Source organism: Arachis ipaensis, chromosome B1, assembly GCF_059453495.1.
Source record: "Arachis ipaensis isolate K30076 ecotype BB chromosome B1, ASM5945349v1, whole genome shotgun sequence".
Taxonomy (NCBI): Eukaryota; Viridiplantae; Streptophyta; class Magnoliopsida; order Fabales; family Fabaceae; genus Arachis; species Arachis ipaensis.
The window spans coordinates 3,579,746-3,604,607 of NC_142436.1; the positions used below are offsets into that span (position 1 = coordinate 3,579,746).

At 29.6% G+C, this 24,862-nt stretch overlaps 1 protein-coding gene across 1 annotated transcript; it reads left to right on the forward strand.

The window, feature by feature from the left end:
- Nucleotides 1–23,555: 23,555 nt before the first annotated feature.
- Nucleotides 23,556–24,008, forward strand: LOC148575569 (PRA1 family protein B1-like). The gene has a single exon (XM_088502361.1). It carries the CDS (start codon nt 23,556–23,558, stop codon nt 24,006–24,008), a length of 453 nt encoding a protein of 150 aa, XP_088358487.1.
- The last annotated feature ends 854 nt before the right edge of the window (nt 24,009–24,862 follow it).

Consider the following 24,862-nt stretch of genomic DNA (forward strand, 5'->3'; position numbering starts at 1 on the left):
ATATATCTAGCTCACAAAATCTAATAGACAAAAAAAATTCTACTTAAATAACATATTAGAATAAAAGAACATTAATATTAATTTTTGTTTTGATATAGATCATATATAAGTTGGTGATTTCTTTGTAAAACCAGAACTCGGGAAAATATGAAATGAAAATTAATCTATAAAACATTACAATCATACAACTAGATAACTAATAAAATTCATTTCTTCAGTCAATCCATGAAAATTAAAATCCATTAAAATTTAATATCTCACATTTAAAATACAAAATTAGTCTCCCTAAAAACAACACATTTATATTTAAAAGAAAACTCAATCTAAACCAAAAAAAAAAAAAGCTAAACCTTAAGTTCTAAATCTTAAATCCTAAACTTTTAAATCTTAAATGTTAAACCACAAATCATAATTTTTAAATCTTAAATTATATATTTTTTATTCTAACATTTTACTTTTAATGGTGTGTGGTTGAATAATAATAAATTGAAGACCAACACAAATATATATTTTACCGTTCCTTTGGATGATTAAATTGAAAGTCTAATCTCTAACCACATACATTACCATTGAGTTTTGACAAACCCGTTGGATCTGTGTGTGTACTATATTTCCGTTATGTTGAGATTATGATAAATTATTAGCATTAATTAATCTTCAAACCGTCATGATTAACCAACGTACAAGTACCTCTTCTCTTTGGTTTTCTTTACCTAGATATTTTATTTGATTAAATAGTTGATGAGAAGAATATATCCATCATCCATTGCAATTTTTGGCAGCTAAGTGTTGGGGACCACATCAGAGAGACGAAGCTTCGTGGAACTAAGGTTTCCGGCACCGACCACAACACCTAAAAATAAACCTCAAGCAAAGTATTTTCCTTTTTTTTTTTATAAATTAAAACCATTTGTAATGGTTAGAAGTGATAGAGACATAATAATTTATATTTTTTTATTAGTTTAATTTTTTGGTACAAAAAAATTTATAATATAGTACGTAGTGTCAAAATTTAATTTTTATAATAAAAAATTATGAACTTCAATCCTTATTACTTAAATATAGTGCACGAGCCATGCTGATGCTATTTAGCATTTTATACAAGATTCCAAGTCTACCATTGAATTTGAATATACCAGAAAGAAAGTGATCTTTGAGTTAGTAGTAGTTGGTACTCTACTCTAAAAGCCAAAGTTGACAATTTTTTATTGTGACATGAGGTTAATTTGTACAATTAATAGTTTTGTTTTTTAAGTAAATAAGAGAAGCTCTATATATAGAGAGAGAGAAATTATAATAGAGATGATGTTATATTAATAGTTTATTTTATTATAAGGGAGCTACTCTGATAAAGACGTCTAAAACGTCTTTTTTTAAAAATATTTTTTAATAATTAAAATTTAATACATACAATCGATTAAATTATATTATTTTTATCAAAATTAGGCCAAATAAATTAATTTGATCAAAAAATGGTGAATCAAATTTTGAATCGATCTAAATTAATATTATTTTTTATAAAAAATGACTACAATACTCCTATTATAAAAAAAAGACTAAAATACTCTTATTATATATATTTGAGAATCCTAAATTATACCCTTTTTTCTGTCGAGTTTTTAAAATTAATATATATATATATAAAATAGGGGTATTTTAATTTTTTTTATAATAAAAATATTATAGTAATTTTTTACAAAAAAATATTAATTTATACCGGTTCAAAATTTAATTTATTAATTTTTTGGTTAAACTGATTTATCCGATTTAATTTTAATAAAAATAACACAATTTAATTAATTATATATATTAAATTTTAATTTTTAAAAAATATCTTTAAAAAAGACATTTTTAATATCTTTATCTAAATAACTCCCCTATTATAAATGTGAAACAACAACAAATAAGAAAGAAAATAAGATAGTTTCTTTACCCAAAGAGAAACAAGAGTTTTGGTCTGGGAGAGAGTTATAATTAAGTGATGAGCGGCAAAATAGTGAGAATTTTATTGTTAGAGTAATTATTTAAATTTGTTTTTGAAATTTTTAAAAATAAATATTTTAATTTTTAAAATGGTTTAATATATAATATAATTTTTAACGTTTATTTTCATCCATTAGTATTTTTTTATTAAATTTTTCTGTTATTCATTATTAAGTATTAATTACTGACGTAATAAGTTATAACCGTTAAGTATTTACGTGTAATAAGATAGACAAATTAATTTCTATAACTATTTTAAAAATGAGACAAACAAATCAGTTTTTTAAATAATTTCAAAAATAAAATAGACAAATTAATCTCTAATTCTCTATAGCTATTTTAAAAATAACATCGCATATTCTTCTGTTGTGTAACTCTCTATTAACCTTATATTATTCTAATTGCATCTTTGTGATGCTGATGCACACTAAAATAACTTCGGGAGTTGCAAACTGTTTAAGTCCACTAGAATTTTGATACGATAATCTGTGATGAAATTATACAAATAAATATCACATTACAATTGCAGTATACATTAGTTCATTGGAAACTAAAGTGACGGTCTTATCCAATTTTTTTTTTTTTTTTTTTTTGGAAGAAGATAAAAAGAAAATTGGTTAAATTACAGCAAGGCTTGATTTCCGGCACCTTCTCAATCTTAAAATGGTTGGTACGAGTACGACTGAATATCACTGAATGGACCCTTCATATGAGAGCATTACATACCCGCCCCGATGGTTATTTATTTATTACATGATCGATAAATAATGTTATTTTTTATCAGTATTTGATTAATAATAATAATAATTTACATATATATTTATAAATATTTTTTACATAAAAAATTATTTAATTTATATTTATATATTTATCAAAAGGAAAAACTACCATTTGTACCCATAAATTTTGCGAACGCTGACAAAAGTACCAATCAAACAAGAAAACTAACGTTGTACCCATGAAAGATGGGTTCCGTGTGTCAATAGTACCCAAACCGTAATTTTTCGTTGACTTTTAATAAAATTCCCAAATTACCCCTTCTATCTTCCCCAAATTCCAAATTTCACAACCCTCATCCTTCGTCTTCCTCTACTGCTACCAGCCACCAAAAAATTAAAAAGATTAAAACTGTGGATTATTAATTATCTGAGGTTATTGTTCAAATATTATGGATTTTGTAGATCTGGTGTAGAAAAAGATAAAGAAGTTTGAAATTAACAAAAAAAAATATATTTTGGTTCTTTGGTGTCACTGTGGGAACAAGAGGCGCAGAACCAAGAGCTTTTGGGAACGGAAGGAAGGATAGGTCGGAGATAGAAGATATGATAGCCTCGGTCGCATTTGTTGCAGAGGAGAAGCTTCGCTGAGAACTCACCGGAGGACCAGCACATGCTGATGATGTCGTCATCGAAGGTGGGCTTGGGAGTGTGGGTCCTTCTTCGCCCTGCATTCCCCTGGCCATGTCTTCGATCATACTCGGCATATTCAGAAGTTCATCCTCATCAATGTACCCCGCCACCATCATCCCTCCTTGTTCTCCAGTACTCAAAGTGAAACAAGATCCTTCAACAATAACGTTACTACCACCACAACCTTCTAGAGGGTTCTGCGCTGGCCTCCAAAGCCTAGCCTGAGCAACAGCGGCGGCTGCGATGTGAATATCAGTCCACCAAATGGCATGAAGATACTCTAACAGCGGCCCCTTTTTTCTACAGATCGACGGCGCTGAGCAGTGTTTGGAGTCACCGTTGGAAAGAGAAAGTGGCCACCGACCTCTTGTTGGCTCTGGTTGCTGAATTCTGCTACTTATTGCTTTGGAATAAGAAGAACAACAATATTCAAGTTAAAGAGGTTGAAGAGTTTGATAAGGGTGTGCTTTTTAGTGTTGTTGTTGCATCCGAAGAAGAAAGAAACAATAAGGGTAATGATGTTAAAGTTGATTTGGATTTAGATTTGGAGAACAAATTAGGATTGGAATAAAGAGAGATGGAGGTTGAGGATAAAGGTTGGAGGAAGACATCACGTACTTGGGTCTTGAGGAAATGGTGACTAGCGGTGGCAGAGGAGACGAAGGATGAGGGTTGTGAAATTTGAAATTTGGGGAAGAAGATAGAAGGGGTAATTTGGAAATTTTATTAAAAAATCAACGAAAAATCACGGTTTGGGTACTATTGTCACACGGAACTCATCTTTTATGGGTACAACGTTAGTTTTCTTGTTTGATGGGTACTTTTGTCAGCGTTCGCAAAATTTATGGGTACAAATGGTAGTTTTTCCTTTATCAAAATTATATATATATAAATTAATACAGTTTATATTTATATTTTTTATAATTTACACATATAAATTAATAAAATTTATTTATTAAAAATAATTTAATATTTGTGTTCGTCAAATAATAATAAAAAATATTAAAAATTGCTTACTTAAAAAAAAATATTTATTTATTTTTTTATATTGATTTGTAACGCAAATGTGGCCGTGTGCCTATGGTTTTCTCTTTGATTTTGATATTCCACAAATTGCATCATTTGGTAGCTATAGTTCTTTTTGTTTGTGGTGTAACATAAGCTACTTTACTAAGATCTTATTGGTATCTCTCACTATATGAGACTCCAAATAACTCCAAACAGAGTGATCTGGATTATTGGAGACGAGTTATTATCAATATATACGTTGAAATAGACTTATCATCATGATTTCGTTTGGTATTATGCATTCAATAATACTAGAGCAATCACTGGATCGATATTATTGAGATAATAATAAAAGTCTTCTAGGAATTTCCACCACAGACTATAACTTAATTTTCCAGGCTTTTTTATTTTTAGTTATGAATTTTTATAGTTTGATTTGAATATATTTATGCACTACAGCAAAACCAATAGATGGCGGCGAAAATTTAGCAGCGGATTTTGAAACCACCGCTAAATAGAAAGATGCCGGCAGTTTGAGTGTCAATTTTCAATTTTTCATGAAGTTTAGAAAATTAATTACAATATAAGTCAATTAAGCTAATTCTCTTTTATTTTTATTTTAAAAGTTAAAAAATTAGAATAATAAAAAAGTTTTTTACAAAGGATTTATTTTTTAACTAGTTGGCAAGAATTAACTTCACCTTTAATTTAATTGAAAAAGTATAGGTAGACAATAAAAATATTAAACAATATGAATACTAGATATATCGAATGTTCAATTTACTAAATGTGCAGATAGTTATTTTAATATTAAGATTTATGTGAATAATTTAAAATGTAGTGTATTTTATTTGAATTGGACTAATTTTAAAGCCTGATATTCATGGTGTTCAAAAAAAGCATTAGTTGTCTAGTATAACCCTAATTAAATTTCTAACAAAACGGTTTCATGAAATGCATTAATTGCATATTCGATACAATAAATGCATTAAATACATGTTATGGGGGTCTTTGACCCCCTCTATTCAACAAAAAGAAATACATGTTTTGATTGGTAATATATATTTTCTTTTAAATAATATTTTCATGTTATGTTTATACTTTATACAAAAAATTATTTATTAAACCAGTTATTTTAATAACATATATGTTAGAATAAAAAATATATACTGAATATAAATCAAATAATAAATATATTTATACATATAAATATATAATAATTAATTTAATGATTAATTTTTTTTTGTCATTTTGTGTATCTATGATATTTTGAATAATCGTATTTAAAAGATAGTTGATAGAAAAACAGAGGAGAAAATATTTCTTCTCTGAAGAAGTCCGCAATGTAATATAATGTAGGAATGCATCTCTAAGTATATATTGGACACATTTTTTTAGTTGAATATATACATGTAATTGGTAATTAATAATAGGGAGATTGATTACTACTTTGTCTTCCATACCATATATATATGATAACAGTAATATTAAGTAGATAAAAAAATAGTTAGATGTTATTTTATTGAGGAAGTATAAGGAGTCAATAGAGTATCTGTATAATGTGTACAATAGGAATTTAGGGATGTTCAATTCAGTAGAATATCAGATGTTTATTATCACTGGTACCTGGATGATTATTCTAGATAGTATGGATGTATTGTGTTTGAGAAATTAGTTGTATTTTACTCTAAATGTTCATTTTTTAACTCATATTGAGCTAAATAAATAGCTAATTGTACACATTGTACAAATACTCCATCGGCTCTCTAGCGAGATTTTATTTTATTTAGTATATATTTATTAATTATTACAATAATTAATGAATATTAAATAAAATAGATTTTAGCTAATTTTGATTAATTTTTTTTATTATTAAATATTTTCCTCTGACAATTGTGCACGTAGATTAAATATTTACCTAATCATTTTCCAACTCTCTCACATTGTCGTAATAACAACCAAATCTAAATATATTTTTTTCTTAGCATGCACTACTGCTTCATGTTTTGGAACAGCAAATGAGATCTTGAAAGAATAGAGAGATCAATTTAAAGCATTGGTATTAACTGGCAAAGACTTATAAGAATTATTTCCACGAGTGGGTAAGTATCATATCAAATCAAATCTAATATAAAAACCTAAGCTCTTGGTCCTAGATAAATTGGCAGATAGCCATCCATAATATGGGAATGGTGCATGCACGGGTTCAAGTGGCTAGAATAAATCAAGTTGATTGAATATATTGATTGGGGTTAGTATTAATTATAATATAATAAATTACTTAACTAGCTTGTACATGTTGAATGGTATCTTCTATATATGTCATGATGAAGAATGTGACCTAATGGATGTATAGAATATATTGAAAAAATATATATACAATATTTTTGTGTACATATTCTTTTTATATTAAAAGTAATAGATAAAAAATGTAAAAAAAAAAAATTGAATTTTTTATATAAAGAAAATATAAAAAAAATCAGTCAAATTTATTTCTCTTGTATATTCGACCATTCATAGGTTTAATTTATGAAGTGGTCAAAATTAAAGAGGCCTCGAAAAAAAATAAGTGCTTGTTGGGTCAACTGTGCCGTCCGGATCACCTTTGTCGGGAAGACTTTCGATACTTCACCTTGAATATTTTTTAAACCAGATCGATTATAACCATCGGCTCTGATACTACTTGTTGGGTCAACCGTGGGGAGCTCTCGACTACCGGAAAGACTTCGGGGAGGAATCAAATAAGATAACATAAGATGAGAAGACATCACATCCAACTCAAAACCTTAAGGTACGTAGTAAATTAATGAATCTCTCATCTTATAAACTTCTTACTCTTCAAAAACTAATTTTATGCGTTCCTCACATTTACAACACTAACAGTGCCTAATTTCTTTATGTTAGATGCTTAGGAGTAGGAAGGTCTTGAAGGGTGGAGTGTGGAGGCGCCAAAGCATCATGGCTTAGGGAGGTTACATAGGAATAATGGACGGATTTTTTCATTTCTTTTTAATTATTGGTTAAGTGTGAATTTTTATTGTATATTTTTTTTAAGTTGAACAAAAAAAAATATATGAAAATATATTAAATGGTATAAAATCATATTTAACAAAATAAATAAAGAAAAAAATTAAAAAAATTTCACTTTCATGCAATAAGTGCTGAGTCAACAAAGTGGAAAAAAAGCATTGGAAGTCTTTTTTTTATTTTGTGGTCATTTATTTTACTTTTTAACAGAAATAAAAATAGCCGCTCTTATATTTTTTGGTAATTAGATATTAGTCATCTTATACTTTGTTGCTAAAAGGTTTTAGTGACAATTATACTATTTTCGGTAAAAATATTTTTAATTATCGCAAAAAGTATATATAATTACCATTATAACATATAAAAATAACGGCAGATATATAATTGTTGCAAAAACATAAATTAAATAAGATATACAGTGATCGTTATGTTATTACCATTAAAATTTTGTCGGTAAAAATAACTTTTATTGCAGTTATGTATTATATTAAATAATTTAATTAAGTATATCAAATTATCTAATAATTTTTAATTATTATTTTATATAAAATATTTTTACGTGATTAATCACCTTAATTTACTCCAAAACACCATCCTAATTGGAGTATTTAATCACCTTAACATCCATGACTGACCTTGGAATATTTAATCAATTAGATATTAAAAAAAGTAGTATGAAAATAAATATTATAGGAAACACCACAAAGCGTTTGATTTTATTTAATGCTACAATGAAGTTTTTAGATAAAAGTTTTTTTTTTCCTTGTGTAATATATAGTTTTTGGTCGGTCTTTTGTGTGTCATCTAATGAGATCTATTCTATAATATATTTTTTTGGACTTGGATAATGTTTTTCTTTTATAGGTGAATATTTGTCGTATGTTTTGGACCTTAGTCAAGTTTTTCGTTAGGCCCAAAAGATAGTGCTAGATCACAGAATGAAGCAGAAACCTGCGACCCAATGGCTATTGACTGAATAAGGAGTTAGCAAAGCCACTATTAATTTTCCTTCACAAACCAACTTGGTTACTCGAGTGCACTAGAGATATTGTGAAAAAAAAAAAAAAAACCTTCACATATTGAGAATTCGAATTTTATTTATAATGATTAGTTTTTAGTCTGTCGGACTAGAGATACTGTGAAAAAAATCCTTCACATAATTAAGTTGAGTTGGTCTAATGATTAGTTTACTAATCTTAAACAAATGTGAGAGTTTGAAAAATTCCCAAAAAAAAAAAAGGGGATCCCTTCACATGATTATGGAGCTAATTAGTAGCTTCTCTACTGATGAGACTTATCTTTAAGTTTGATGTTGATATAATGCTAAATTGGTAGATTATTCTGAAATAGCATCCTATTTTAGAAATTATTTTTTGTTAAAATTTCAGGTTATTTTTTATGGTATACTTCTGTTTCATGGAAGCTAGCTTAACAGTTCTATATCAAGGTTGAATATTTTACGTTAGTTGACTTTGAATTCTACTTAAATAGTTTATTGCTCTCTGGAAATAGGATAATGCAAAAATTTGGTCCTTTTCGTGGGAACTCTCCTCAGATAATTCTAGCTAATATTTATTGATTGATTTATTAATTTACTTATTTTATGTTTGTTGAATTTTGTCTCGATTTATAGTATACACAGATACGGATAATCAGATAATCAGAATATAACTGATTGACTCGATCCAAGTTAATTAATCTAGTATTTATTGGATACTTGGATAAAATTCAGTAAAACCTAACTTTAATCGGTTTAAGTATTAGATTCATGGTTACAAATCTAAATCCACCCGATTAGATTAGATTGTATAATATAATATATAATATACATTAAGATATGTCAAATTGTGAATATTAAATGATATTTATTTAAGTACGAATTTGATGATGTATTATAATTTGTAATGATTTATTTTCTCTTTTTTTTACTATTACAATTTATCGAATTTTTTCTCATTTTATTCTTTTTTTTTAATTTAATTTTTAAGTAAATACTCAATTATCCAAATAGCTTCGATCTGAATTCAATCCGTTCAAATTAGTTGTTTGAGGGCACTCATCTTTAAAAAAAAAAAAAAAAAAAAAAAAACTCTTACTTAATCCAAACTAAACCGATTAAATTTTATTGGTTCCATTCTTTTTCTGCTCCAATAAATTTAAACCAATCTGATATGTGTACTCCCCTAATTTATATGGTAATTAAAATGCTTCCCACCAAGAAAAGGGAAATAATAAAATACGTTAATAAATAATAAGTTGATTAATTAGATGTAGACGAGCCCCTATTGCTTCAGGCAGTGGAAATCATGAGACCCCGTTAGTCGGAAACGATATACAAATTATTGTAACTCCTTTAATAATAATAAATTATAAATATGTCTTACTTAAACTAATATTATTTTATACAAATATAAATTGTTTTACAATATTTAATTTTTCTAAAGAAATAATAATAATAATAATATTCGCTAAGAAGGACTCAGCTATACAGAGACTTTAATTTATAGATTTCGTAAGTCTTATTATTTAAATATTAAATAATTTTTTTTGGCGATTTAAATATTAAATCTGTTCCTGCGTGAGAGTTGACTCCGAAGTATAGCACGTTCTGATAACACACAGACTGACTTTCCTTGGAGTGGTGGGAGAGGAACGTCGTCTTCTACTGGAGGGGTGGCGTTGGATACCTGAAAAGGGACTCCAACGCTCAAGTAAGTGTAAGTATGAGAGAGTTCAGAAGAAAAACTAGAGTGAATAGCGTACCTACAACTTGAGTATGTAATTCGCATATATTGGGGTTTGTTGAGGGTGGTTATGCGGATTTGTTGGACTGGATGAGGTCTCCATCCGTTGTGTCCTCTATTTTCGAAGTTGAGGAGAGATTTAGGGAGGGTTCATGCGTTAGTTCAGTTCCGAGTTTGTTGTTGTTTGTTTTATTTTACTCTAACGGATCATAGCCCCCAAGGTTGACCTGTTTCTTGGTTTATGGACAGGTTAAGCTTATACTCGTGGGTTATAACTCGGAACTGGGTTTCGTGGGAATTTTCGTGCCGAGCTATAACTCGGAGCCCCCAAGCTTAACTTGTTCACTGTTTTTACTTCAAGTTGTTGTGATTTGAATTTTCGCGCGGAATGCTTAGTAGGAGAGAGAGTTTTATTTTGGAAGGATGAAACTGCATTTAATGCACTTTGGGTTACGGAAAAGGGTGTTTATGATCTGGCCGTTGATTGAATTTGATGATCCGCACGTTGGACGGCTGGGGTTTGTTCTGAGAGGTGTAACGTTTGTGATGGGGGTAGTGGATTGACTGTCTGGTTTTTTTGTTCTATCCATTTGCATGTGGTCTTTCGTTTTTTCTTCTCTCTTGTTCGCGGAAGATGAGTAAAGGTTAGTTGTATTCTCCCTTTATCTGCTTTGTCTTGTCATTCTTCTTTGTCTTCTCTTCGATATTGTTGTTTGAAAATGGAAAAGGGGAAGAAGGTAGAAATGGGGTCAGTTGTGAAGACAGAGGTGAAATTGGTTGAAGACGTGTGGGTTTGGGATCCAGTGAATCCTTATTCGTGGGTTGCTGAATCGGTGAAGGGCTATGCTTCTGTGTTTGATGATGAACTTAGTGTTGCTTAGTTAGGTTCTGTTTCTTCATGGATTAGGGAGGGTAGTGATTTGAAGCTTAAGTTCCTTCCTTGTTCCGCTAACGATCGTGTTTTCCATCGTGGAGAGGGGTTTGAGTTCTTTTTCATCTATAACTGTATTTTTGTTGACCTGGGTGTTAGGTTTTCCTTTTCCGAGTTTGAATGTGGTGTGTTGATGCAGTTGAAGTGTGCCCCATCACAGTTACATCCTAATTCGTGGGCGTTTGTTAGGGCTTTTCAGATTTTGATGAGTTGTTTGGAGGTTGAACCGTCGCTGGAGGTCTTCTTTGCGTTGTTTCAGTGTAAGGGGGTTAAGTAAATCGGGCCCCACGGTGGGCGCCAAATGTTCCTGCGTGAGAGTTGACTCCGAGGTATAGCACGTTCTGATAACACACAGACGGGCTTTCCTTGGAGTGGTGGGAGAGGAACGTCGTCTTCTACTGGAGGGGTGGCGTTGGGTACCTGAAAAGGGACTCCAACGCTCAAGTAAGTGTAAGTATGAGAGAGTTCAAAAGAAAAACTAGAGTGAATAGCGTACCTACAACTTGAGTATGTAATTCGCATATATTGGGGTTTGTTGAGGGTGATTATGCGGATTTGTTGGACTGGATGAGGTCTCCATCCGTTGTGTCCTCTATTTTCGGAGTTGAGGAGAGATTTAAGGAGGGTTCATGCGTTGTTAGTTCAGTTCCGAGTTTGTTGTTGTTTGTTTTATTTTACTCTAACGGATCAAAATCAATTGAATCTTGATTCAAAATTATAGAGCTCTAAAATGAATTAAATAAATCCAATATATCAAGTTGAAAAGTCTTACCCAACTTGAGAGCATACATACAAGTTACAAGTTGTTGTGAATCTTGATTATTTCATCAAAGCATGGAATGTTTCATTTAAATTAATAATTATTGTCTCTAATATAAGATCACAGCAAAAAGAACATTGGTAAGCTCTAATTCTTTTATCATCCATCACCGTCATTCTTTCATTTGTCAATAAGAACTAAAGTACAATACCATATATATTTTCTAATAAAGAATAAAAAAAGATTAAGCAATGTAGCTGACCAAAAGAAAATTGTTGTTCATAATAATTATTTTATTTGGTTTTCAGTTTTCAACGGTTGGTAGCAATGAGAAACATGAATTACATTCTGACTCTTTTTTTTTTTTTATGATATTTTTTAACTTAGTAGACTAATAAAAACTAATTTATTGTAGATTAAAACTCTATTTAAAATTTTGTCGTTGATGAATAAATTATTATATGCATAAGATGAAATTAAAACTCTCTATTAGACTAATTCAGACTAATCACATTCTGACATATATATTTGATATAGAATAATAGTTGACACAGAATATTATTGATGAGAGAAACTTTCAACTCAAATATAGAGTAAATTTTGTTTGATAATTGTTTACGATTTTAACCCTTAATTGAATTTGTAGGAGTTGAGTAAATCCAAGTTAATAGTCATTGACGGATGAATTTGTTATAGGAGTAGAGTCTTATACAAGAAAAGAGAAGTAGATAGGGATATGATCATTTATACGTCTTTTTTTATCAATTTAAATTTTAGTAAAAATAATATTATGATATGATATTAAAATTTTTATGACTTAACTGTCTAAAATTCGACTCTTGTTATGTTCCAAAAAAAAAATAGTATAGGACCAATAAAAAATATTTATAAAAAAGAAAATTTACACAAATTCAAATAAAAAAACTCTTGTTCAATTCGTATCTTTTAAGTGACAAATTAAATTTAAATAATTAATATACTATCATTTCAATATATAATATTTATGTAACAAATATATATATATATATATATATATATATATGTCTATGCTCATTCTAAATTCATATTCTCATTCAGCCTAGAGAACGCTCAACAACCAAATTTTTAAAAGAGAAATGGTATTTATTCTTTAAGTTTTTAATCTTTAGTTAGTTTTTTAATTTAAATAATATTATTTAATTAATTTAAATATCTATTTTTATAGAAAGTTATTTATTTTTTATGGAAAGTTACTTATTTTTTATTTTTTTTTTAAAATTGAATAATGAACAACTTTTAAAAGATACTTAGTTACACTGTTTTTAAAAGTATATAAACAAACAAGTGCACTATTTTCTCTACTTCTAGATAAAAATCGGTCAAAATAACACCTCTTTTATCTATTAACTTACCTATCCTAATTAGAAACCACATATATTTAAATTAGTTACTGAATTTGCATAAAAAATATGTTTTACAATTTTCTTTTCTCTCTTTTTCATTTCATCACAATTTGAATAAGCTTTTCAACAATTCAAATAACTAATAAGAAAAAATGTCTACTACTACATTACTAGAAACTTTTGAGCAATTTTGTACACTAAAAAAAATTGATTTACTATGTTATCTAAAAGTTTGGTGTTTAATTATAAAAAAATTAAATAATTATTTAATTTAAAAGTATAAAAATTAATAAATTTTAAATATTTAAAATTTGGTTTAAAGAGTAAGTTCGATAAAAATTCAACATCAAGTAAAATGCATCAAAAAATTGTTTTGAAGAAAATTAAAAGATAAATTATCTTTAATTTTATGATATATTACATTGAAAAAATTGGTTTTTACGGTGATTTCTTCAAGTAATTACAATAGTTGTATCATTGTCATTATAAATATATAGTTTTAATTACTCTATTGGTCCATATAGTTTCGTAAAATTTTTAGGTTCTTATACTTTTTTTTCTTTTTAATTGGATCCCTACATCAATTTTTTTTTTCAATTGAGTCCCTACACTTTTTTTTTCTTTTATTTGAGTCAATACTGTACCAATTTTTTTTTTTAGTTGGATTCCTATACAATTAAGTCAATTACTACCAAAAGGGACTTAATTGAAAAAAAAATTTAGTGCAAGGACCCAATTAAAAGGAAAAAAAGTATAGAGACCTATTTAAAAATTTCGCAAAACTATATGAACCAATAGAGTAATTAAACCATATATATATATATATATATATATATATATAAAGGAAAAAAAGTATAGAGACCTATTTAAAAATTTCGCAAAACTATATGAACCAATAGAGTAATTAAACCATATATATATTTTCAAAAAACATCATAATCTTAAGCGTTATTTTAGATATTACAAAGATTTTTACGAAACTATCATAATTTTTATCGTTAAAATGACGAGTTTTTACTAACAGTATTTTAATAATTTGAAATAGATATTTAACATCTATTTTTACCAAGTAAAAAAAAATGGCAGTTTTTTTATCGTTTAAAGTGACGATTAAAACTGTCATTTTTGCTTTATTAAAATAATGTTTTATACTGTTTAAAATGATTGATTTATTTTTCTTCGATTAAAATAATAATTTTTATTCGTTTAAAATAGAGATTTATGCTGTTTAAAATGATAGTTAAAATCATTTTTTTATCAGGTTAAAATGATAGCTTTTACTCGTTTAGAAGAGTGGTTAAAATTTCTTATATCATTTGCATATCGAATTGCCAAATACAAGGCTCTAAAAGCACTAGTACTAAAATTTAGTAAAAAAATAAGTCATTTATATAATATAAGCATCAATATAAAATACACATAAAAAATACCTAAAATAATATATTTAATTTAAATAAATATATGATGATTAATTTGATAAAAAAATTTATATAAATATTTTTGAAAAAAAATGATTTACGTAACAATTTATATAGAGATACTCTTTTGATTTATTATTCAAAATTTTATTCACCCCAATAATAATTTATTTGATTGATTTTAAAATGTTTAATATCTCATTTCCTTATACTATTATTCATTAATTATATATACATATATAAAAAATTTTAGTGTCAAAATTAAAAAATTTTTTGTGTCATGGCTAAAAAATTTCGGCGCTATTTTTCTGTATAGAGGATGATGATGGCCAAGATGTGGATGAAACAAGGTATAGAGGAATGATAGGTTCACTTATGTACCTTACTTCCTCTAGACCAGATATTGTTCAAAGTGTGGGTGTATGCTCAAGGTTTCAATCTCACCCAAAAGAATTCCATCTTTCGGCCGTTAAGCGCATCATTAGATACATTAAGGGAACTAGTGATTATGGCTTGTGGTATCCTAAATCTGATAACTTTTGTGTAGTAGGGTTTTGTGATGCAGATTATGCGGAAGATAGGGTGGATAGACGGAGTACATCCGGCATGTGTTGCTTCCTTGGAAGCTCACTCAACATGTGGTCAAGCAAAAAGTAAGCCACAGTGGCTCTATCCACAGCTGAAGCCGAATATATTTCTGCATCTGCATGTTGTTCACAATTAATTTGGTTAAAAACGCAGTTGGAAGATTACAAATTAAAGATCAATAGTATACCCTTATTTTGTGATAATATGAGTGCTATTAACATCTCAAAAAATCCTGTTTTGCACTCAAGAACTAAGCACATTGAGATAAAATATCATTTCATTAGAGAACATGTGCAAAAGGGTACTATTGATATTCAATTTGTAAAATCTGAGGACCAACTTGCTGATATTTTTATAAAACCCCTCTGTGAAGACAGATTCTGCTATTTGAAAAAAAGTTTAGGCATGATTGATTTAAGTTCTATTGATAACTTGTGAAATTTTGATTCTGCTCAGTTTTGTCTCGTAGGAATGGACGAGATAAAAATAAGAGTGTGTTGGAAGGGATGTGATCAAGGGGGAGACAGCGCCAAAAATTAATTCTCATGGGCCCACCAAATTTCCTTGACCCCACTCTGACCGTTTTGTTAGTTTCTCTCTCTGAAGATCACAATGTCCTTTTGTTGTCTCATCATATCTTATTGGAAGTGGTTATTATCAAATCAAATCCTTCTCTTCACCTAATCCCTTGATTCTAGAAAACCACCTTTCAATTTATTTCAAATAAAAGAGAAACTCCTTGGGTATTAACCGCCACTCAATGGACATTTAATTCCCTTAATTCTCTCTCTACTCTACATTTATTGTTTCTCTAACCTCCCTCCTCCCTCACTCCATTCGGTTTCTACTCAACCCCTTCATATCCTACTTCTCCATTTTCACTACCATGAAAAAGAAAACTGCTCCCAGAAAAAGCGAACGAATTCTCTTCTCTCAAAAACCGTCCACTCCACAATCTCATACCCACATCCATATTCACTCTACATCATCATCTTCTCCCTCATCTCCCTCAAAGCAAACCGACACCATGCGTAGGAAGGTCATAGCTACAAAAACTTCTTCAAGGAAGAAGAAAGAGAGAGTTCCCGTGGAGGAAGAGGATGAGTCTCACACATCACCCATTCCGTCACCACCACCATCTCCGCAGAAGAAAGCCACACCCGGGAAGAGTGGCCAGAAATCAAAAGGATTTGCTCTGCACAACACCAAGGAACCTGCAAACCTGGAATCTTTGGACTTCAAGAACAAATTCAACAAGACACACTCTCACTATGACCCTGCCCGATTCAACTCCTGCGCTTCATATGAATTCCATAAAGAAGTCCTGGAAAAGCGTCATCTCTGTGCAACCTACCTTGTCAACTTGGACTCTTTCACCAGCAAGGGGATAAATGTGTCTCCTCTCTTTGAACTGCTTCAATGGACCCCTCTGCTTCACATCCAGAAGCCGGTTTACCCAGGTTTAGTTCGAGAGTTCTACGCTAACATGAGACTTATTGATGGCACTATCCATTCATATGTGAAAAGAGTTCACCTCACTCTTGACACTGTCACCATTGGGACGGCCTTAGGCTACAAAGAGGAAGGGCCGAAAGCATACATGGCCGAAAAGTGGGACTCACAGGTCGGCGTCACTTATAAAGTTGTTCTTCAACACATTTGTGAGAATCTCTCTGGTTTGGATGGCACTACCCCTACCCACAAAGCCCTCGGATCAACTAACTCCTTGCTTCACAGAATTATCACACATATTCTGACTCCTCAAAGCGGCTCCCATAATAGAGTAACAATCTCTGATTCTCTAATCATCTTTGCACTTGTTACATCTACTCCAATATCTTTTGGTTATCTTATGATCCGACATATGTGGGAATCGGTAAAGAGCACCAAAAAGGCAAATCTGTCCTATGGTATGTTCTTAACCAGCATCTTTGAATACTTTAAAGTTGACCTTTTGAATGAGGCTGTAGAGAACAAAGTGTCAATGATCAAGGGAGGTGGAGCAGTTAAGGGAACAAAGGGCAAGAAATCTAGGGTTTCGGAAAGTGATTATGAGAGTTGGTCCGAATCTTCCAAGGCGACAGAATCCATTAGGAAAATTCTCACTGAATTTGCAAATATGTCAGAACTCATGATACAATTCCATAAAGCAGGACGCAAATTAGCGTATGAAAATGAGAAGGCTTGGGGAAGATGCAAAGATAAAGTCAGTTTGATGCTAGAAAGTCTTGATGAGGATCCGGGAATGGCGAGTGACGAAGCAGCTGAAGCATCTGATCTTCAGTTCTCTGATGACTAATCTTCTGTTTAAGTATTTGATATTGGCACACTTTGCCTCAATTTGATACTCTATTTTGGTTTGGTATTGTTAGCACCATAACTCTGTGATACTTTGTGGACACTTTTAAAAATATTTTGGATATTCTATCTGCTATGTCATATTCTTCTTGCAGGTGCCCCTTGATGACAAAAGGGGAAGGAATTGGTTTCTGAAAATTGAAACTGAAAAACAGGGAACTGGAAACTGAAAATAGGGGATGAAATTCTTTTGAGAATTCATGATCACCCTTGTTGAAATGACACAGTGGATGCTTGATAATGCTTGTTGATAATGCATTTGTTGATAATGCATTTGTTTTATCATGATTTCTGTTGATTAATTACTGTTGATTACTTGATCTTTATTTTGATAAAATGCTTGGTTGATTGTTGATTATAATTGTGATGTATTTATTTTACCTTGATATAATAATTGCTGTTTTAATTTATTTTTGGCAGTTCCTTTAAATTGAGAAATATAAAGTTTGCTATTGTTTGAAATGATCATCATTGATTAGAAATTATTTTTCCTTTGCTATGATCAATCTGTTTTGATTTGATTGGAAAATATTCAGGAAATATCATGCTGTTTGTTTTATGTATGATTGAGCAGAAAATCAAATTATTGATAACAAATGAGTTTTGATTATCATTTAGTTCTGCTCATAAATCAAGCCATTCAACATTACATGATGAATATGTTGAATAACATTACTGCCTTAGGCTTGATGAAAATTGTTACAGGTATAAAACTTCCCTTGATAAAATAGCATACATTAAGGGGGAGCCATGTGACAAGTAGAAAGGGGGAGAAATTCAAATATTCAAAGGGAGTATTCTACACTCCTATATACAGGGTTCTCATAACTCTCTAAGCTGACAGAATTTCTTCTCCTTCAATGTTTATCATTTTGTAATTTTTTGTTTAATTTTGTCATGTCTTGAGTCTCATGGAAAAAGGCAAACAGTGAGGTTTGTATGAAAAAGCCATAGAGCGGAAAAAGGCAGAGAGTGTAAAATTAAAAGAAAAAGCTATAGATGTCCTTAGAGTTCCTTTGTACATCTGTGTTGTGTTTCATGATTCTATGGGAATCCCCTTGTAAGTTGAGTTAGCACTTTACAGTTGAAAGCTTGGCAGTGACCAAGTCAAGTTCAGTTTGGGTTTAGATTCTGGACTTGTCCCGGATAGGAAGGGTAGTTCCTAAAAAAAATTGGTGATTGTAATCAAGGATGATTATAGTGAAATTCTATCATTTTTGTGATGGAGACTGGATGTAGGCTGCCTTGCACTTAGCAGCTGAACCAGGATATATCTTGGTGTAATTCTCTTTCTTCTACTCCATTAATGTTTCTGCTGCCCAGGAGATAAAATTGAAAATATCTCGTGCTGACTGACGAGACAAAAAGAAAAGTCTCGTGGCTGGGGACGAGACAAAAGAAAAAGTCTCGTGACTAGTTACAAGATAAAAAGACAAAGGGTTTCAGAAGTAGTTTCAAAAGTCAGCAAGTATTGTCAAACAAAAAGGGGGCTAAGATTCAACCTCCCCTTCTCTTAGCCACTGATTACCATCATAAATTTATTAACAAATTAGAATAAAATCAATTACACTAAAAATATCTTTTTTTAAAGACGTTTACATGTGTTATATTATTATTAGATATCTTTATTAAATCGATTAATAATTTATTTTTTAATAAATAAGAACAAAATCGATTAATTATAGTAACAATAATAAATTCAATTGTCGGCATTATAATTATTAGACCCAATTTGATCTGATCGAATTACACAGTCTAAATCGAATATCTTTAAATTTTTTTATAAAAAGACAAATATATCCCTGACTTTTTGTTTTGTGAACATTTAAATTCCTAAAAATTTAAAATTACAATTAAATTCCTAAAAAAATTAGATTTATTGTTATTGTTATAAAAAAATCGATTTTATTCTAATTTATTAAAAAATTTAAAAATAATCGGTTCATTAATGGTTCATTAATATGTTAAATAATAATACGACACTTAAAACATCTTTTTTAAGTATCTTGTCTTTATGGGAGGATCCTCATTTTTTTAAGATATATGTTAGTTAAACTCTTAATATAAATACTCTTAATACATAACCAACTAACTAACCCTCCTACGTCACTTTCCTCACGCGGAAACTATATTAGTATAGGACCTAACTGTCTAAAATTCAACTCTTACTATATTAGTTAAACTATATTAAATTTTTTATGACCTAACTGTCTAAAATTCAACTCTTACTATGTTCCAAAAAAAAAAATTAGTATAGGACCAATAAAAAATATTTATAAAAAAGAAAATTTACACAAATTCAAATAAAAAAAACTCTTATTCGTGTTTTTTAAGTGACAAATTAAATTTAAATAATTAATATACTATCATTTCAATATATAATATTTATGTAACAAATATATATATGTTCATTCTAAATTTATATTCTCACTCAGCATAGAGAACGCTCAACAATCAAATTTTTAAAAGAGAAATGCTATTTATTCTTTAAATTTTTAATTTTTAGTCAATCTTTTAATTTAAATAATATTATTTAATTAATTTAAATATCTACTTTTTTATAGAAAGTTACTTATTTTTTAGTTTGTTTTTTTTTCTAAAAGCTGAATAATGAATAATTTTTAAAGAATATCTAATTACATTGTTTTTAAAGTATATAAACAAACAAGTGCACTATTTTCTCTGCTTCTAGATAAAAATCGGTCAAAATAACACCTCTTTTATCTATTAACTTACCTATCCTAATTAGAAACCACATATATTTAAATTAGTTACTGAATTTGCATATAAAATATTTTTTATAATTTTCTTTTCTCTCTTTTTCATTTCATCACAATTTGAATAAGCTTTTTCACAATTCAAATAACTAATAAGAAAAAATGTCTACTACTACATTACTAGAAACTTTTGAGCAATTTTGTACACTAAAAAAAATTGATTTACTATGTTATCTAAAAGTTTGGTGTAAATAATTATTTAATTTAAAAGTATAAAAATTAATAAATTTTAAATATTTAAAATTTGGTTTAAAGAGTAAGTTCGATAAAAATTCGACATCAAGTAAAATGCATCAAAAAATTGTTCTGAAGAAAATTAAAAGATAAATTATCTTTAATTTTATGATATATTACATTCAAAAAACGTCATAATCTTAAGCGTTATTTTAGATATTACAAAGATTTTTACGAAACTATCATAATTTCTATCGTTAAAATGACGAGTTTTTACTAACAGTATTTTAATAATTTGAAATAGATATTTAACATCTATTTTTACCAAATAAAAAAAATTACAGTTTTTTATTGTTTAAAGTGACGATTAAAATTGTCATTTTTACTTTACTAAAATAATGTTTTATGCTGTTTAAAATGATTGATTGATTTTTATTCGTTGAAAATAGAGATTTATGCTGTTTAAAATGAGAGTTAAAATCATTTTTTTTATCAGGTTAAAATGATAGTTTTTATTCGTTTAAAAGAGTGGTTAAAATTTCTTATCTCATTTGCATATCGAATTGCAAATGATAGTTTTTACTAAATTTTAGATTAAATTAAAATATAAGTATCAATATATGATATAAGTATCAATATAAATTACACATAAAAATATCTAAAATAATATATTTAATTTAAATAAATATACGATGATTAATTTGATAAAAAAAAATTATATAAACAATATTTTTGAAAAAAATGATTTACATAACAATTTATATAGAAATACTCTTTTAATTTAAGAATAAGTATTGTTTTGGTGCCTAACGTTAGGGTCAGAATCGAAACTGTTTCCAACGTAATTTTTTATTTAGAATCATCCTTAACGTTTTTTTTTTTATTTAAATCGTCATTTTTAATAAAATTTTTAATTTTATTCCTAAAATACCCCTATTTTAATAAAACAAATTATAAAATTAAAAAAAAAAGAGCATGTTTTGGGGGGGAGGGGAGAGGAAGGAAACGCGTTTTGGCGCGGGGGGTGCCGAAAGGAAACGCGAAGGGGAAAGGGGAAGGGGGGAGGGGATGGCGCCGGCAAAGCTTGGAACTGCGGTCGCCGTCGCCGGAAGAAAGAAGAAAGGAGAGAGGCTGCGACGGGAGAGAAGAGAAGAGGGGAAAGAGAGAGGGAGCGCCGGTGGAGGGAAGGACCGTTCATGCATGCTTCTGCCGCCGTGGAGTGCATCGCCGGGAAGAGGAGGCCGACGCGAGGAGGGCGGTGAGCGAAGGAGAGAGAGAGGAATCCGAGGCTGAGCTGGTCCGCGCACGCTCCGTCGTCGGTCCTCACACGCTCCGTCGCTGCCGCTGGTGATGGGTGGCCAAGCGCCGGTGGTTCTGCATCTGCTTCTTCTTCTTAGTCTGCTTCTTCTTCTGCTTCGGCTTCTGCATCTGCTTCTTCTTCTTCTGCATCTGCTTCTGCTTGAATTTCTGCTTCTACTTCTGTGACTGCCTCTGCTTTTGCTTCTATGACTTTCTTTGCTTCTGATTTTGATTTGTTGTTTTCCGATTTTATTGTTGTTGTGTGTTGATTTGGTTGTTGAATTTGTTGAATTTATGTATATTTGTTGAATTTTTTATTCCTGAATTTGTTGAATTTGTGTTGGTTTTATTGATGTTGTTTTTCTTGGTGGTGGAGGTAAATATGGTGGTGGTGGTGGAGGTAAAGGTGCTGAAGGTAGTGGAGGGCATTTTTGTCCAGAAAAAGTTAAAAGGACGATTTTAATACGAAAAAAAACATTAAGGATGATTCTAAATCAAAAATTATGTTGGGACGTTTTGATTCTAACCCTCAATATTAGGGACCAAAACAATACTTATTCCTTTAATTTATTATTCAAAATTTTATTCACCCCAATAATAATTTATTTGATTGATTTAAAAATGTTTAATATCTCATTTCCTTTATACTATTATTCATTAATTATATATACATATATAAAAATTAAAATTTTAGTGTCAAAATTAAGAAATTTTTTGTGTCATGGCTAAAAAATTTTGGCGCTATTTTTCTGTATAAATTCTAGATAATTCCAAACTCTCGATTCTCCTCTTCTTCTTCTTCATTTCACCAAGAATCGAACTCTTGACCTTTCGGATCTAGAGTTTTAATACCATGTCTTGATACCACTCTTTTCAAAAGCTTACGCTGATAGGAAAAGGTAACACTAATGGTTATATCTCTAATACTCCCTAAACCTCCATTGTACACATTGTACAGATATTCCATTAGCTCCTATACTTTTTTTTTCTACTTTTTGTTCACTTACTCATAATTCTTTTTGTTTCACCCGTTAATAATAAGAATAAAAATAAGAAAAAAAATATTACAACAACGAGAAAGAGGAAGAGAAAAGGAAAAAACGTAAAAATAACAGTAACAACAAAAGAATAACGATAAAAAAGAAAGTGCAAAGAAAAAAAAAGTGATTCACACATATATTGTGTAAGTAATTTTTATTGAATTTGGACTAATATAATTAAACTTAGTTAATAAAAATTTTAAAAAATATATAACAGAACCTTATTTTTTAAGGGAAAAGTCTAGGGAGCCAGTAACTTTTATGTTTTGTGGCCAGCACTTAACCATTAAAAGAAAAGTGAATGATCTCCCACTATTGAATGTAATCTCACACCATTAAAAAAACTATTGATAACCAATTAATGGTTACAAAACACAAAAATGACTGACCCTAGCACTCCTCTTTTTTAAGATATATGTTAGTTAAACTCTTAATATAAATACTCTTAATACATAACCAACTAACTAACCCTCCTAGGTCACTTTCCTCACGCAGAAACTATATTAAGTTCCAGAATGAATAGTTCGTTGAAGTATTAAAAGTCTACATATAATATTATCATGATTAAAATTATTTAATCTCAAATTCAAATATATAAACCCTCTAACACCACTCACTCAAAATATCACAAAATCACTTCGGAAGGGAAAAAACACCATGGAGCACCTCCGTCGCTACGTACAGAACCAAGACTGGTCAGAACTCATCAACAACAATGAAGGAGCCATGACGGCTCCCAAAGACCTTAGCGTTGCAACCTATCGAATCTGGAACAACGGCAAACGCTTCCGCGCCCAATACACCATCATCATGGCCGGGATGGTGGCAGTGTACCTCGTCATGAACCATTTCATGCTCTCCGTCCTGCTGGCCTTGCTCGCCGGCGCATGGCACCACGTCCTCCAGTTGCAGCCAGGGCAGCAAGTTGAACTCATTGGGCGCGCGTTCATCCGCGCCGAGTCTCTCATGTGGCTTTGCCCCATTATCATCGCCGTGATTGTGCTGAACAACTTGTTAGCAGTATTCGGTGCTGTGGTGGTGGCTGTGTTGGTGGTTTGTGTTCACGGTGCTATTCTGGATCCGGGTGCTGCACCAAATAGGAGGCGATGAACTTGCATGGTGTACCTTTTCTATGAGATGCTATAAATGATTAGAATATTACTTTGCTAGGTAGATAATGCTTTTTTGTGAACAATATTAATAATGGACTCTAAAATTGGTCTAATAAAGTAAAAATATACTATACTCTCAAATTAGCCACTTAAATCTTAATATTAAGATAACTATCTGCATACCTAGTGAATTGAATATCCAATATATTCATTATTCACATTATTTAGTATTTTCATTGTTTACCTATATTTTTTCATTAAAATATATACTTTTTTTTACTAAAGATAGGAGACTCGAACCCGTAACCTCTTAATTAAGTATGGAGAGACTATGCCATTTGAGCTATTACTCATTGGCCATTAGAATATATACTTAAACGAAAATATTTAGTAACAAAAATAAATTAGGCAAAAACAATGAGAATTTGTTTTATTTAATATTTATTAATTATTACAATAATTAATGAATAATAAATAAGATAAGTTTTGATTATTTTTTTTGTTTTTCTAACATCATCGATATTAAATAGATTCCTATAAAATTTTATGTCGAATATTTTTACGCTTAAAATTTTTTATTACATTAAAATTTTAAAATTTTATAAAAATAAAACATAAATTCTTATTTTAGTCAAATCCATTGTTTTTATTTAGATAAATAAATCTCCAAAAGTATAACAAAAAAATCTATATATTTTATTTTTATAAAATTTAGGAACCTTAACGTAATAAAATTTTTTTAGGATGAAAATGTTTGATATAAAATTTTTTAAGGATTTATTTAAATATGGATGAAAACTTAGATATAGTCAATTTCACGTAAAATTAAATAGATACTCAAGTTATTAGAAG

Excerpts from the sequence above, each read along its gene's own strand:
- LOC148575569 (XM_088502361.1), top strand. The coding sequence starts at position 23,556 with ATGGAGCACCTCCGTCGCTACGTACAGAACCAAGACTGGTCAGAACTC.